The sequence below is a fragment of the Scyliorhinus torazame genome, chromosome 14 (assembly GCF_047496885.1).
Source record: "Scyliorhinus torazame isolate Kashiwa2021f chromosome 14, sScyTor2.1, whole genome shotgun sequence".
Classification (NCBI taxonomy): domain Eukaryota; kingdom Metazoa; phylum Chordata; class Chondrichthyes; order Carcharhiniformes; family Scyliorhinidae; genus Scyliorhinus; species Scyliorhinus torazame.
This window is the reverse complement of record NC_092720.1, coordinates 198901173-198916952: the sequence shown is the minus strand read 5'-3', so window position 1 is coordinate 198916952 and position 15780 is coordinate 198901173. Positions and strand designations below refer to the sequence as shown.

The 15780-nt window shown below is 49.3% G+C and overlaps 1 protein-coding gene across 3 annotated transcripts in view; it reads right to left on the bottom strand.

The window, feature by feature from the left end:
* LOC140390332 (uncharacterized) overlaps nucleotides 1–15780 on the bottom strand; it is a 108070-nt gene that overhangs the window by 33594 nt on the left and 58696 nt on the right. Inside the window, exons 4-7 of one of the 3 annotated variants that reach the window (XM_072475402.1) lie at nucleotides 14287–14550; nucleotides 9014–9277; nucleotides 8009–8116; nucleotides 7743–7826 (exon numbers count right to left, since the gene is read on the bottom strand). In XM_072475402.1, coding sequence (XP_072331503.1) covers nucleotides 7743–7826; nucleotides 8009–8116; nucleotides 9014–9277; nucleotides 14287–14550 — 720 coding nt within the window. The remainder of the gene's footprint in view (nucleotides 1–7742; nucleotides 7827–8008; nucleotides 8117–9013; nucleotides 9278–14286; nucleotides 14551–15780) is intronic. The other 2 variants (XM_072475403.1, XM_072475404.1) reach the window with 2 other exon arrangements.

Sequence of the window (15780 nt, the reverse complement as noted above, 5' to 3'; positions counted from 1 at the left end):
CAGACACACGCAGAAACAGTGAAAGATTTGGCTGCAACTACAGGATAAACAGGGCCTCTTCCAGCATGCAGGCGGGGGAAGGGCAAGCTTAAAGCTGCAAGCTGACCTGAGGGCCTGTATCAAGGGTGAATTCTAGCAGCAGAGGGAACAACTGTGAAAAGACCTCATCAAGGCCACTGAAGGGACTTCCGGTTGCGGTGATGCCTAGCTAGCCGCACGCTTCGGCGGCTCCAGCTCCGACGGACCTTCGGGCTCTTTTAAGAGCCTCAACGGGGAATTTTTCGACGACGCAACCCGGTGTGGGGCGTGTGAGAAGGGAGTCCCCCCCAAACGAAGGAGGAAAAAACCGGCGGCGGCTGCAGCGCGAGGAATCGTCGACCAAAGGGTCAGAAAGAGAGAAGTACAAGATGGCGGCGGAGAAAGCGCAGGCGACATGGGGGCCTGAGCATGAAATTGTGAGACGGTGCGTGGAGCTGCTGAAGAGGGAGGTGCTGACCCCGTTGCTACAGGCAATTGAGGGGCTCAAGGAGACATTAAAGACCCAGGAGACAGAGCTCCGTGTGGTGGAGCAGAAGGTGACAGATATTGAGGACGAGATCCTGGGCCTGGCGGTTAAGACACAGACGCACGAGGCACTTCATAAAAAGTGTACTGAAAGGATCGAAGCCCTAGAAAATGGAGCGCGAAGGAAGAACCTTCGGATACTGGGTCTCCCTGAGGGTGTGGAAGGAGTGGACTGTGGAGCGTACGCAAGTACGATGCTGAGCTCACTGATGGGTGCTGAGGCCCCTACGGGCCCCTTGGAGGTGGAGTGGGCAAATCGGATTCCGGCGAGAAGACCAAAAGCGGGAGAACCACCCAGGGCGATAATCGTGCGATTTTACCGCCTTAAGGATAGAGAAGAGGTCCTGAGATGGGCTAAAAAGGTGCGGAGTAGCAGATGGGAGAATGCAGTGGTACGGGTATACCAGGATTGGAGTGCGGAGGTGGCGAGAAGGAGGGCGAGCTTCAACCGAGCCAAAGAGGTGTTGCATAAAAGGAAGGTGAAGTTCGGGATGCTGCAGCCGGCAAGACTATGGGTCACGTATCAGGAGAGACACCATTATTTCGAGACGGCGGAGGAAGCATGGACCTTCATCAAAGAAGAGAAATTGGATCGGAACTGAGGGACTGATGCTGCAGGAAATGTTATTGTTAATGTTACGGTGGAAGTTAATTGAGAAGTAAACAGGGAAGGGGGGAGACATTGGGGAAATGTGGGCGCCGGTGAGGGGGGAAAGACGGGACATAGTTGGAGAATGGGGAAGGGGAGGGGGAGGGGAAAGGGAGCTGCGCCATAAGAGGCGGGTCAGGTAAAGGGATGTTCCCGCACCAGAAAGAATAAGGCGGGAAGACAGGCGCAAGGCGGATGGGAGTTCCCCACATGGGGGGGGTCGAGGAGTGAGCAGGAGTAGCCGGGGTCAGTTGAAGTCAGCTGACTTACGGAAGTAATATGGGGGGAGCAATCAAGCTAGAAAGAGATCTAGCGGGGAGGGGAGGAGGGAGGGAGAAGGGGGGGGACAACTGGGTTGCTGCTGCGGAAATCCAAAAGGAAATGGCTAAAGAGTGGGTGGGCGGGGATGGTGTGCGACGCTGGGGGAGCGAGCGGGAGCGCGGAGGCGGGATATGGGACTGGCCTAGAGAAGGTAATGGCTAGTCGACACGGGAGGGGGGCAGGTAGCCCCCTAGTGAGGCTGATCACGTGGAACGTGAGAGGCCTGAACGGACCGATAAAAAGGGCCCGAGTGCTCGCGCATTTGAAAGGACTAAGGGCAGACGTGGTTATGCTCCAAGAGACGCACCTAAAGGTGGCGGACCAAGTTAGGCTAAGGAAAGGATGGGTGGGACAGGTGTTCCACTCAGGACTGGACGCAAAGAATAGAGGGGTGGCCATTTTGGTGGGGAAACAGGTCGCATTTGAAGCAAAGAACATCGTAGCAGATAGCGGAGGTAGATATGTAATGGTGAGTGGCAGGCTGGAGGGAATGGAGGTCGTGTTGGTTAACGTGTATGCCCCAAACTGGGACGATGCAGGATTTATGAGACGGATGCTGGGGCGTATACCGGACCTGGAGGTAGGAAACTTGATTTTAGGAGGGGACTTTAATACGGTGCTGGACCCGGGGCTAGATAGATCCAGCTCAAGGACCGGAAGAAGGCCGGCAGCGGCCAAGGTACTTAAGGGGTTCATGGACCAAATGGGGGGAGTGGATCCATGGCGATTTCTTAGACCTAGGGCTAGGGAGTATTCCTTCTTCTCCCATGGCCATAAAGTGTACTCCCGGATAGATTTTTTTGTTTTGGGAAGGTCGTTGATCTCTAGGGTGGAAGAAGCTGAGTACTCAGCCATAGCGGTTTCGGATCATGCCCCACATTGGGTGGACCTGGAATTAGGAGAGGAAAGGGAGCAGAGAACACTCTGGCGATTAGATGTGGGACTGATGGCGGATGAGGGAGTGTGTGCAAGAGTGCGGGGGTGTATTGAGAGATACCTGGAGGTCAATGACGACGGCGAGGTCCCTGTGGGAGTGGTATGGGAAGCACTAAAAGCGGTGGTTAGAGGAGAGCTGATCTCCAGTGGGGCCCACAAAAGGAAAACAGAGGCCAAGGAAAGGGAAAGATTACTGGGGGAGATTTTAAGGGTGGATAGGGAATTTGCAGAGACCCCGGAGGAGGAATTGTACAGGGAGAGGAGACGACTCCAGACGGAATTTGACCTTCTGACCACCAGAAAGGCGGAGGTACTGTGGAGGAAGGCACAGGGGAGGAGGTATGAATATGGGGAAAAGGCGAGTCGCCTGTTGGCTCATCAATTGCGAAAGAGGGCAGCAGCGAGGGAAATAGGAGGAATTAGAGACGAAAGGGGAGACACGGTGCGAAGGGCAGGAAAGATAAATGAGGTGTTCAAGACCTTCTATGAGGAACTGTATAGGTCTCAACCCCCAGAGGGAGAGGAGGGGATGCGGCAGTTCCTGGACCAATTGAGGTTCCCGAAAGTGGAGGAGCGGGGGGTGGTAGGCCTGGGGGCACCGATTGGGGTGGACGAGGTTATTAAGGGACTGGGAAGCATGCAAGCAGGGAAGGCCCCAGGACCAGACGGGTTCCCGGTGGAGTATTACAGAAAATATGTGGACTTGTTGGCCCCGTTGATGGTGAGGACGTTCAATGAGGCCAGGAAAGGGGGGACTCTACCCCCGACGATGTCGGAGGCGACGATATCGTTAATTTTGAAGAGGGATAAAGATCCGTTGCAGTGCGGGTCCTATAGACCCATTTCATTGTTGAACGTGGACGCCAAATTGTTGGCAAAGGTACTGGCATCGAGGATAGAGGACTGTGTCCCGGGGGTGGTGCACGAAGACCAGACAGGGTTCGTAAAAGGGAGACAACTGAATGTTAACGTGCGACGACTATTAGGGGTGATAATGATGCCCCCAGTGGAGGGGGAGGCAGAGATAGTGGCGGCAATGGACGCAGAGAAGGCATTTGATAGGGTGGAGTGGGAGTATTTATGGGAAGTGTTAAGGAGGTTTGGGTTTGGGAACGGGTTTATTAGCTGGGTTAGACTTCTTTATGGGGCTCCAACGGCAAGCGTAGTTACAGGTCGACATAGATCGGAGTATTTCCGACTATATAGGGGAACAAGACAGGGATGCCCGCTGTCTCCATTGTTGTTCGCGTTGGCAATTGAACCTCTGGCCATGGCGTTGAGAGACTCCAGGAAATGGAGAGGGGTGATTAGAGGGGGAGAAGAACACCGAGTCTCGTTATATGCAGATGACCTATTGTTATACGTGTCGGACCCAGCGGGGGGAATGATAGAGGTTATGCGAATTTTGAGGGGGTTCGGGGATTTCTCGGGGTATAGGCTAAACATGGGGAAGAGTGAATTATTTGTGATACATCCAGGGGACCAGAGTAGAGAGATAGAAGGCTTGCCTCTAAGGAAAGTGGAAAGAAACTTCCGATACCTGGGGATTCAGATCGCTAGGAGCTGGGGAACCTTGCACAGACTTAATCTGACACGGTTGGTAGAACAAATGGAGGAGGACTTCAAGAGGTGGGACATGCAGCCTCTATCACTGGCGGGCAGGGTGCAAGCAATTAAGATGATGGTCCTCCCGAGGTTCTTATTTGTATTTCAATGTCTCCCTATACTAATCACTAAGACCTTTTTTAATAAAATAGACAGGAGCATCACGAGCTTCGTGTGGGCAGGGAAAGTTCCGAGAGTAAGGAGGGGGTTCCTTCAGCGTAGTAGGGACAGAGGAGGATTGGCACTACCGAACTTGGGCGATTACTATTGGGCCGCCAATGTGGCAATGATACGTAAATGGATGATGGAGGGTGAGGGAGCGGCGTGGGAAAGACTGGAGAGAAAGTCCTGTAAAGGGACGAGTTTAGAGGCGCTGGTGACGGCGCCGCTACCGATCTCACCTAAAAAGTTTACCACGAACCCGGTGGTGGCGGCAACATTGAATATCTGGGGACAGTGGAGGCGACAGAGAGGGGTGCGGGGAGCCCTGGTGGGGTCCCCAATCAGGAACAACCATAGGTTCGCCCCAGGAAGAATGGATGGAGGATTTCAGAGCTGGTTCCAGTTGGGAATTAGGAGGGTGGGAGATTTATTTATAGATGGGACTTTTGCGAGCTTGGGAGCATTGGAGGAAAAGTATAAGTTGCCCCGGGGAAATTTCTTGAGATATATGCAGGTGAGGGCATTTACTAGACAACAGGTGAGGGAATTTCCATTGCTCCCGACACAGGGGATACAGGACAGGGTGCTTTCAGGGGTGTGGGTCGGAGAGGGCAAGGTGTCAGAGATTTACCGAGAGATGAGGGAAGAGGGGGAGGAGTCGGTGGGCGAACTAAAAGGAAAGTGGGAAGAAGAACTAGGGGAGGAGATAGAGGAGGGTATGTGGGCTGATGCCCTAAGCAGGGTAAATTCCTCTTCCTCATGCGCCAGGCTTAGCCTGATTCAATTTAAGGTGCTACATAGAGCACACATAACGGGAGCAAGATTGAGCAGGTTCTTTGGAGTGGAGGACAAATGTGGGAGGTGTGGCGGGAGCCCGGCAAACCACGCACATATGTTTTGGGCATGCCCGGCACTGGAAGGGTATTGGAAGGGAGTGACGGGAGTGATTTCGCGGGTGGTGAAGGCCCGGGTCAAACCAGGCTGGGGGTTAGCTCTATTTGGAGTTGCGGAAGAGTCGGGAGTGCAGGAGGCGAAAGAGGCCGACGTTGTGGCCTTTGCGTCCCTAGTAGCCCGGCGCAGGATCCTACTCATGTGGAAGGAGGCGAAACCCCCCGGACTGGAGGCCTGGGTAAATGATATGGCGGGGTTCATTAAACTGGAGCAGATAAAGTTTGCCCTGAGAGGATCGGCTCAAGGGTTCACCAGGCGGTGGCAGCCATTTCTCGACTACCTAGGGGAACGTTAGAGGGAAGACAGATGACCAGCAGCAGCAACCCAGGGGGAGGGGGGGGGGGGGGGAGGGGGGGTTTAGTTTAGGTCAAAGATAAAGGGGTTTTGTTACTTGTGTATTGTTTAAAATTTCTGTATTGTTATTGTTGCGTTTGCTTTGTAAGAGGGGAAAAATTGTTGTTTGGGAAAAAATTTTCAATAAAACATTTATAAAAAAAAAAAAAAAAAAAAAAAAAAAAAAAGAGTCAATCACATTTCTGAGAATTTCTCAGTCACATATAGACCAGACTGGGTGAGGCTGAAAGATTTCCTTTCTTAATGAACAAGATTGGACATTCTGAATTCTCCCTCTGTGTACCCGAACAAGCGCCGGACTGTGACGACGAGGGGATTTTCCACAATAACTTCATTGCAGTGTTAATGTAAGCTTATTTGTGACACAAATTTTATTTTTTTTTCCAAATAAGGGCAATTTAGCGTGGCCAATCCACCTAACCTGCACATATTTGGGCTGTGGGGGTGAAACCCACACAAATACGGGGAAAATGTGCAAACTCCATACAGACAGTGACCCAGGCCGGGATTCGAACGCGGGTCCTCAGCGTCGTAGTCCCAGTGCTAACCACTACACCACATGCCGCCCCTTTTTTGTGACACTAATAAAGATTATTATTATACTGGCTTTTTATTCCCGATTTGTTCAGTTTCTAAATTTTAATTTGCCAGCTGAAATTTGAACTTGTATAACCAGATAACTGGTCCAGTCCTCAGGATTACTGATCCAGCAACAACCACGATGCTCCCATTCCCTTCTTCTCGGGCCTTGGCAAAGGCAAAATATCTTTGAGCAATGACGTTTGTGCTGATTCTCTGTGGGACTGAGGTCGGTTGCCACAGAAGTGGAATGAGGAGAACAGCTGCAAGAACTCTTGAGCCTGGGTGCAGTAATGAGGACAGGGCAGGTTGCAGCGAGATATCGAGAGATCAACACAGCTGATGGGCAGCACAGTAGCATAGTGGTTAGCAACATGGCTTCACAGGGCCAGGGTGCCAGGTTCGATTCCCTGCTGGGTGACTGTCTGTGCGGAGTCTGCACGTTCTCCCCGTGTGTGCGTGGGTTTCCTCCGGGTGCTCCGGTTTCCTCCCACAGTCCAAAGACGGGCAGGTTAGGTGGATTGGCCACATTAAATTGCCCTTAGTGTCCAAAACGGTTAGAAGGAGTCATTGGGTTAGGGGGATAGGGCGGAAGTGAGGGCTTAAGTGGGTCGGTGCAGACTCGATGGGCTGAATGGCCTCCTTCTGCACTGTATGTTCTATAACTGAACTCTACACTTTAACATAGACTGAGGTCGCAAACCCTGGAGTTCACGAGGACCCGATCACTTGGGGGTGACCGTGGACTGCCCATATTTAATGGGTGTTCAATTCCTCAAGACCCAGGTTGCTCGGCATATGTACATGCTGAAGGGAAAAGATGTTTGAATATGAATGTAGAAGCATTGGAAGTACTGAAAATATTTACTGAGGGTCGAGCAGAAACATGCACGGCCTGATTGGCAGTGCGTGCAGATGTCCTTCGCTGCTGAACATAGAACCAGTGTGACAAAGCTTGGGGGAGTGGGCCAGAGTGTGTTGATCATAAAATCCCTACAGTACAGAAAGAGGCCATTCGGCCCATCGTGTCTACACCGACCTCTGAAAAAGAGCACTCTATCTAGGCCCATTTCCCCACCCTATCCTTGAATCCCCATAACCCCACGTAACCGTTGGACACTAAGGGACAATTTAGAATGGCTAATCCACCTCAACACAACATCTTTGGACTGTGTGGGCCGGGGGGGGGGGACGGAGACGGACTGGAGCACCCGGAGGAAACCCACGCAGACACAGGAGAACATGCAACTCCACACGGTCACCGACGGTTGGAATTGAACCCGGGTCCCTGGCAATGCGGGTGAATTGGTGATCACAGATTGGGGAGGGGTGGAAATGTTTCATTACAGCTAATTCCAACTGCGTCAGGACTATGATGTGGTTATGAGAGGCAATGGGAACAGTTCTGAGGAAATTTCCAAACTCAGTGAACTAATTGGGTTTTTACAAAAAAAATGTTTTGTTGATGCAAAATGATTGACTTTAAATTCAGTTTGGCAAATTAAGGTTAGAGCTCATCCAAATTCTCAGTTTGTAAAATATTAAACTGGAATTTTCTATGTTGTGTATTGTAGGAATAGAATTACCAACTGGGAGCAAAGACCAGCAGCATATAAAGTACCTTCAATCCATATCCAATACATCGAGTTGGCGATAAAAATCACAAACTGCAGAATTTGGAATAGATTTTTTAATAACTGGAGACCTGGAACAATAAGCAAATTTGTATTAAAATCACTTGAACAAACATTTGCATATTCAAATTAATCACTCGTATGAAGAAGCAAATTTAAAATGGCACAGGCGTCACATTTAAAAGTTTCAGAGTCTGTTGTAACATTTTAAAAGTTTCAATACCAAATCCTGAAAATAACAAATTTCTCTTACTTGTGCAGTCTTTGAAGAATGAAATTATTTTACAGATCAAGGCAGCAACAGCAGTTATTAGTGCAAAAATGGAAAATTGCACTGTATAATAATACAGCTGTGGAAGACCTGAAATAGAAAATGTGTTTTAAACTTATGCTATTTTGAAAGCAGTTTACAAACAGCGATCTTCTATTCCTTAAAAGTTTGATTATCAAGGATTTTGAGTGTTGGAAATACGTCTCCCAGTAGGCTTCCGATATGACTTTCAAAGCCCACCCCAACCCTTCAAGGTGAGATTCCGACCACTTAACACAACGTAAAGTACTCTCCATTCTGCCCGACAATGTGCTGTTTTGTTACCTATCAGGCAGGTAACCTGTGCTACTCAACTCAGTTGCAGTAGAGGCTTTGGAAGAAGGCTCGAAGTCATCCAGAAGTTTTACAGGTTTATTGAGCAACATAACTGAAATAACTGCGTGAGGTCTTACTTTAAGAACTGTACTAGTAGAAAGGTTACAACTTTTCTCTGCTCTACAACTAGTCCTGACCACACTAGCAGCCCTGAGCTAAATCTCTGCCTCTGTTCTCCTCAGGCTAATCAGCCAAAGAGGCCAGAGGGCTGCTTGCTTCCCCTTTTATACACGCCAGTGCTGCCCCCTAGTAGTCTTTCCATTACCCATCAGCCCCTTCTGCACATACCCATGTAAATATCATGACATGTACCTCAACTCAAAGATCAGACAAGTGTATCTTACTGTGCCAGTGTCCCCGTTCCCACATTGTGCAATCTGTCTGCAATAGACTGAACTTAAATTATGATTTTCCACTTTGGCATTCCCTGAAAATATCAGGAATGTACATCAGGTAAAACTAACACTATCAGCTTGTGATTCTCCACCTTACCCCCTTCACCTGTCAGGAAAATATACAAAGTTCTTCCAACATCAACATCTTCAGTAAGATATATTAGGTGCTGTAAAGTTTTAAACTAATAAATGGGACAGACTGACTGGCAAGACGCACCATAAATTGCAAGAGGATTGGAAATGTTCTTCTTGCTAACCGGGTTCTCCACGATGCAAGTGTAGGTCCCGCAGTCTGGTTTTGTGGCGTCCGAAATAATCATCGTGCTGTTGTTTTGCACCAACTGATAACGTCCAGTAATTGAGATGATTTTCCCATCCTTCATCCATACAATGGAAGTCGCTTTCCCTGCAGATACTTGACAGGCCAGTTTAATGGTAGTCTCCACATAGGTAATATTGATCAAAAGCTCAGACAGCGGTTCTGTGGGAGAGAGAAAATGGTCAGATTAATAGGTCTGAGCTCGGGGATAGCATTTGAACATCCAAAGCCTTTATCCGACCACAAAGGCTGTCTAACTTCAACATCACCCGACTCTGCCCCTACTTCAGCCCAGCTGTTGCTGAAATTCTGAGCCATCATTCTTCTCACCTCCAGACTCCATTATTCCTATGCTCAAGGTGCTGCCTTCCAACCTTCAACTCATCTGAAACTGCTGCCTGTTTCCTCCCCTGTACCATGTCCCAGTCACCTGTTACCACAGTCCTCATGGCCCATTATTAGCTTCTGTCCCTCAATGTGTGAAATTTAAAATTCTCAGCCTAATGTTTAAATCCTATCATTTCTTCACTCTCCATCTCCTCCAGTCCTTCAACCCTTTCCTGCCACTCAATCCCTCCCACTAAAGCCTCCATTCCTCCCCTCTGACCTCTTACATTCCACCATGAGTGCCTTCCGCCACCAATGCAAAATTCTCTCCATTAACCACTCTGCTGCTCCACCTCACTGCCACAACAACATAAATATATATATGCATGTCTGCACAGTACAGAATGAGGCCATTCAATCATCATCTTCATACCGGTTAAAAAAAGAGCCTTCCAATCTAATATCACCTTCTAGATCTTGGTCTGTATGGTACATAGTGCATCGCTAATTATTTGTAAAACGTGATGATGATTTCTGCCTCTATCCTTTTATTCGTTCACGCGATCATTGGCTAGGCCAACAATTATTGCCATCCCTGCGTTGCTTGAGAAGGTGGTGGTGAGCTGCCTTTTTGAATCGCTGCAGTCCATGTGGCGTAGGTACACCCACAGTGCTGTGAGGGAGGGAGTTCCAGGATTTTAGCCCAGCGACAGCGAAGGACCTCTTAATTTTCTCCCAATAAAATTGAGGCTTTAATAAGGACGAGGGAGTCCAAACCGAGTAAAAGTAAGAAGGTAGTTTTATTTACAAAGAGTGTATTTACACTCCCCGGTAGACTCCTACTGGGGACATCCCTGGTGGCTGCCTCACTGTCCGACCTGTTATACTCTGGGTAATTGAGATACCCTGCCCCTAGTGGTGGATCTCCTACGCCACAAGGAGCGCAGGGAAGACACGCATTCTCACCTCGCAGGACCCGTGCAGGATATTACAGACATTGACAAAGTATATCATAGAAAGAACAACTTTCTAAAATCACATATAATAAATCAAGCTATGTCAACAATTCAATTCAATGGCCAAAACCACTGAGATGAGTGACCCTTGCTAAGCTAATGTATTTTCAGTCTTGTCGCTTGATGTACCATCAATAACGACAGGGGACGAGTTGAAAGTGAAATTGTGGCTTTAATTAGCTTAAAGATACCTGCTGGCAACCGGCCCTAGACTGAAGGCAGGGCCAGAGGTTGGCCACCTTTATACCTGAGCCCGAGGGGAGGAGCCACAGGTGGAGCCAGCAGGGGCAAGCCCAGGCATGTTACATACAGCAGGTATAATACAATACAGTGGTTTACCATATCGCTCAGCCAAGCTTTCATCATGAGCAAAGGTGGAGAGTTTTTTCAGTAAAAACAGATGGCCTCTTAGAAATTCTTTCAGAATTGTTTCCAAAGATTGCCCACAACCAAGGTTGGGCTAAAATAAGAGCAAAATACTGTGGATTCTGGAGACTGGATTCTCCGTTCAGGAAAACTGGTGCAAAACAGCCACCGATTCCCTGGACAGAGTCCGCAGTCGGCACGCTGAGCTCCCAACGGGCGAGACCATGAGAGGCCCACGCGGCCGGAAACTCGGCCGGTCGGGGACAGAGTATCGCAGGACGGGCCTCAGCCAACGTTCGGAGGCCATGGATACGCTGCTTTTCGGGGGACGGAGCATCGCGAAAGTGGTGATTTCGGCATGGGGATTCGGAGAATCCAGCCCCTGAAATCAAAACAAGAGAATACTGGATAAACTCAGCAGGTCAGACAGCAGCTGCGGAGAGGGAAACAGTTAACATTTTGAGATTAGGCTCACTGGGCAGTGGAGGCATTCAGGTCAAGGCCTCACTGTACATGGACGATGTCTTCTGCTCGGAACCGATGCCAGTGCGCAGGCTCTTGAACACCTTCATTGGGCCATCCCTTCCTCCTCACTTAAACAACAATACTAAGTTTTAAAAAATATATACTTTATTCATAAAATCTCTAAAGAAAAAACATTACGGGCGGAATTCTCTCAGCCCTGCGGGATTCACACAAGTCCTGCTAGGCAACTGGGTCAGGATCACACCCTCAAGGGGCGTGACCAAACAGCGCATGCCGAAGCCGATTTTAAATCGGCTTAAGCAAACTTACAGGGTATCCACCGGCAACACGGGATCCAGAAGCCTTCCCAGCGAGGCCGCAGCTGGGCGCCATACAGCACTGGTCCACACAAACATGGACCAGACAGAATGGCATCCGGGATGGGGGGGGGGGGGGGGGGGGGGAGGGGGGTGTTCTCCCGGGCCTTCGGAGACCCCAGTGTGGCCCTGTGGCCCTCCCTCTGGAATGTGGCACCTTGGCACTGCGCAGCTGGCACATTGGCACTGCCACCGTTTAACTGCCAAGAAGCTCGGATGGCACCACCAAGTTGGCAGGAGCACTGCCCAGGGCTAGGGTGGCAGTGCAAGGATGCCCAAGTGGCAGATTGGCACTCCCAAGCGCCAGGGGCCGAGGGTGGCCATGCCCATGAAAGGAGGGTGGAGGGTGGCTTTGAAGAGTAGGGTGCGCAGTGCAGATTGGGAGGTTGGGGATGGTGATGGGTGGGGGTCCTCGTTAGGGGTCCTGGAAAGGAGGGGGTGCTATAAGGAGATTTTGGGGGGCTGAAGACGGGGGGACCCCCAGGGACCCAATAGTGGGGTGACCTCACTTGGGCGGGGGGGGTTGTGCCCATATGTGTGGTGGGGGGAAATTGCCCATGGATGGGGGGACCCACGAGCTCACTAAGAGATTGGGGCACCCTTTCAAAATGGCAGCCCGATCTCGGAGTTCAGCTCCTCAGTGCTAAAAATAATCCTAAATACGAGCTAAACCGTGAGAAACTCCCCGAGCCCAAAAAAGTGATTAAGCATCATTGAATAGCAGTGGGAACCTCGCCGGCGGAAAACTCCCTGAAAAACCCGAGACAAATTAACTGAGACATTTTGGGGGAGAATCGCACCTTTGGTGTTTGCGTACCGGGGGTCCAAGCACAAAGGTGGCCATCAGGATGAGGGGGAGCTTTGGGTATGTTTCTCCCTCCCTCATCCAGAGTACATGGTGTCTCTTCAGATACGATCCATCGTAGATCTCCAGATGAACTTGAAGATGGCCCTGGTGACTGCTGCAGTGCAGGACCGGGTTATGGGCCAGACCTGACCAGGTACAGCAACACAGAGTGCTTCACACCTGATGACCAGGTTTTTGCTCGTAATGGAGAGGGAGCATTGCTCCCACGTCCCAATTTCTGACTTACCTTGGCGATACGCAACTCCCAGTTTTTGGCGCATGCACCAGCCGCTCCGAAAACTAATCTGACCTGATGGTGAAGGGGACAGAGGTTCGGTCAGCCCAGTTCCCAAAGAACATAGCCTGGTGCCTGCCATGGTTTACCTTGGGTCCTGAGGCCAGTTCTAACAGGGTGCAGGTGTTCAAGAGCCTGCGCACTGGCATCGGTTCCGAGCAGAAGACATCGTCCATGTACAGTGAGGCCTTGATCTGAATGCCTCCACTGCCTGGGATCGTCACTCCTCTTATGCCTGGCTCCTTCCTGATGGACTTGACAGAGGAGAGGGGGCAGCCCTGCCTGACTACAGATTTGATCTGGAACTTTTCTGATTCCCACCCATTGATTGAGACTGCGCTATAGATGTTTGTGTAGAGCAGTTGGATCCAATTGTGAATTTGCTCCCCAAACCCCATTTTGGAGAGCACATCCATCATGTAGGTGTGCGATATTCTGTCAAACGCCTTCTCCTGGTCAAGGCTGATGAGGCAGGTGTCCACCCTCCTGTCCTGCACATAGGCGATCGTATCCCTGAGTAGCAAGAGGCTATCAGAGATCTTCCTGCTGGGTACAGCATAGGTCTGGTCAGGGTGGATCACCGACTCCAGAGCAGACTTGACCCGATTGGCGATGACCTTGGCTAGAAATTTATAATCCACATTCAACAGTGAAATAGGTTGTCTAATTTTTTATTTCTTCCCTTTCCTCTATCTGCTTGTAGATGAGGGTGATGATGCCTTTCCTCGTGGATTCTGACATGCTGCCATCCAGAAGCATACTCTCGTACACTTCCAGCAGGTCTGGGCCCATCCAGTCCCACAGAGCCGAATACAACTCAACCGGTAAGCCGTCGCTTCCGGGAGTTTTACTCGTCTCAAAGGAGTTGACGGCCTTTGTCAGCTCCTCCAGAGTTAGCGGTTTGTCCAGTCTTTAACGCTCGCTGTTTTCCAAGACCTCCGTGATAGATGACAGGAAAGGCTGGGAAGCTGTGCTGTCTGTTGGCTTCAGGTCATACAGTCCGGCATGAAAGGATTTGCTGATCTTCAGGATGTCAGACTGCGATGACTTAACTGAGCCATCTCCTTCCAGGCTGCTAATCTCTGTGACCTTTTGGAAGAGGAAATGTGAGCACATTTCATCCTGCTCCACGGAGCGGAATCTGGAACGGAAGATGATCGTAGAGGCCTCCTGCTTAAAAATCTGATGTTGCTATAACTCTTTAAAAATGTTGATCCTCCCTGTGTCTGCGTGGGTCTCACCACCACAAACCAAAGATGTGCAATGTAGGTGGATTGGCCACGCTAAATTGTCCCTTAATTGGAAAACATTTTGAAAAAGCAATGTAAATCAGGAAAATGAACACTAACAACTCAGGATTTTTCAATCTTACCCCCTTCACCTGTCAGGAAAATATATAATGTTCTTCCAACATCAACATCTTCAGGAAGATATATTAGGTGCTGTTAAGGCTTTTAACTAACTGACTGGCAACTCACCATAAATTGCAAGAGGATAGGAAATGTTCTTCTTGCTAACCGGGTTCTCCACGATGCAAGTGTAGGTCCCGCAGTCTGATTTTATGGGGTCAGAAATAATAAACATACTGTTGTTTTGCACTAACTGATAACGTTTGGTAATCGAGATGATTTTCCCATCCTTCATCCATACAATGGAACTCGCTTTCCCCGCAGATACTTGACAGGTCAGTTTGATGGTGGTCTCCACATAGGTAATATTGATCAAAGGCTCGGACAGTGGTTCTGTGGGAGAGAGAAAATGGTCAGATTAACAGCTCTGAGTTCGAGGATAGCATTGCTTCATATTATGTTTGTGTGTTTACCTAACAAGAACTACGGGGCAGCACGGTGGTGCAGTGGTAGCAATGCTGCCTCACGGCACCGAGGTCCCAGGTTCGATCCCGGCTCTGGGTCACTGTCCGTGTGGAGTTTGCACATTCTCCCCATGTTTGCGTGGGTTTCGCCCCCACAACCCAAAGATGTGCAGGCTAGGTGGATTGCCACACGAAAAAATTGCCCCTTAATTGGAAAAGCATAAATTGCATATGTTATGGGCCAGGGTTTAGAGAAACCCAAAGTGTATCATGGAATTCACCTGACCCACAACTTTTAGTAGATTGTGGTATGGGGAGCACACGGCCCACTCTACAGGTGCGGTACAGCAGAAATGGAAAAGTATCCTTTTAAGCAAAACAATGTTTATTCGATGAACTCAAGTTAACCTTTGTAAAAACATACAGCGAACATCTTAGTAACCATCAATTCAAATACAACCCCCAAAGAATACAACACTAAGTAATCCTTTAAGCTTTCCTTTTAACATCCTTAAACACCTTTTACCAGAAGCACATCAGGTTAAAGTCACTCCTGTTATTAGTTTTAAATCACCAGGATCGATTTACAGTCTTTAGATTACAGAGAGAGATTCATACACCTTCTGGCTGTGACTGCAGCTACCCATCTCTGAAAACAAAACTAAAACACACCCTCCAGCAAACAACCTAAAACGAAAGTAAAAAGCTGACAGACAGCCCAGCTCCACCCACTCTTTGACATCACTGCAGTAATAAACACCCATTTCTTAAAGGTACTCTCACTACAGATATTTATATACACACCCATTTATAAACACCCATTTCTCAAAGATACTCTCACAGGTCAGATACTCTAAATTTTAAAAAAAACTAACAAGAACCCTATCCTTCACGGGTAGATCAATCTAACATCACCGCTGTGATGAGCTTCCAAAGGCTTCATCCGATCACAAAGGCTGTCTAACTCCAACATCACCCGACTCTACCCCTACTTCAGCCCAGTTGTTGCTGAAATTCTGAGCCATCATTCTTCTCACCCCCAGACTCCACTATTCCAATGCTCAATGTGCTGCCTTCCATCCCCCATCCTTCGACTCATCTGAAACTCTGCTGCCTGTTTCACATTCTGTACTGTCCAGTCACCAGTCACCCGTAACCC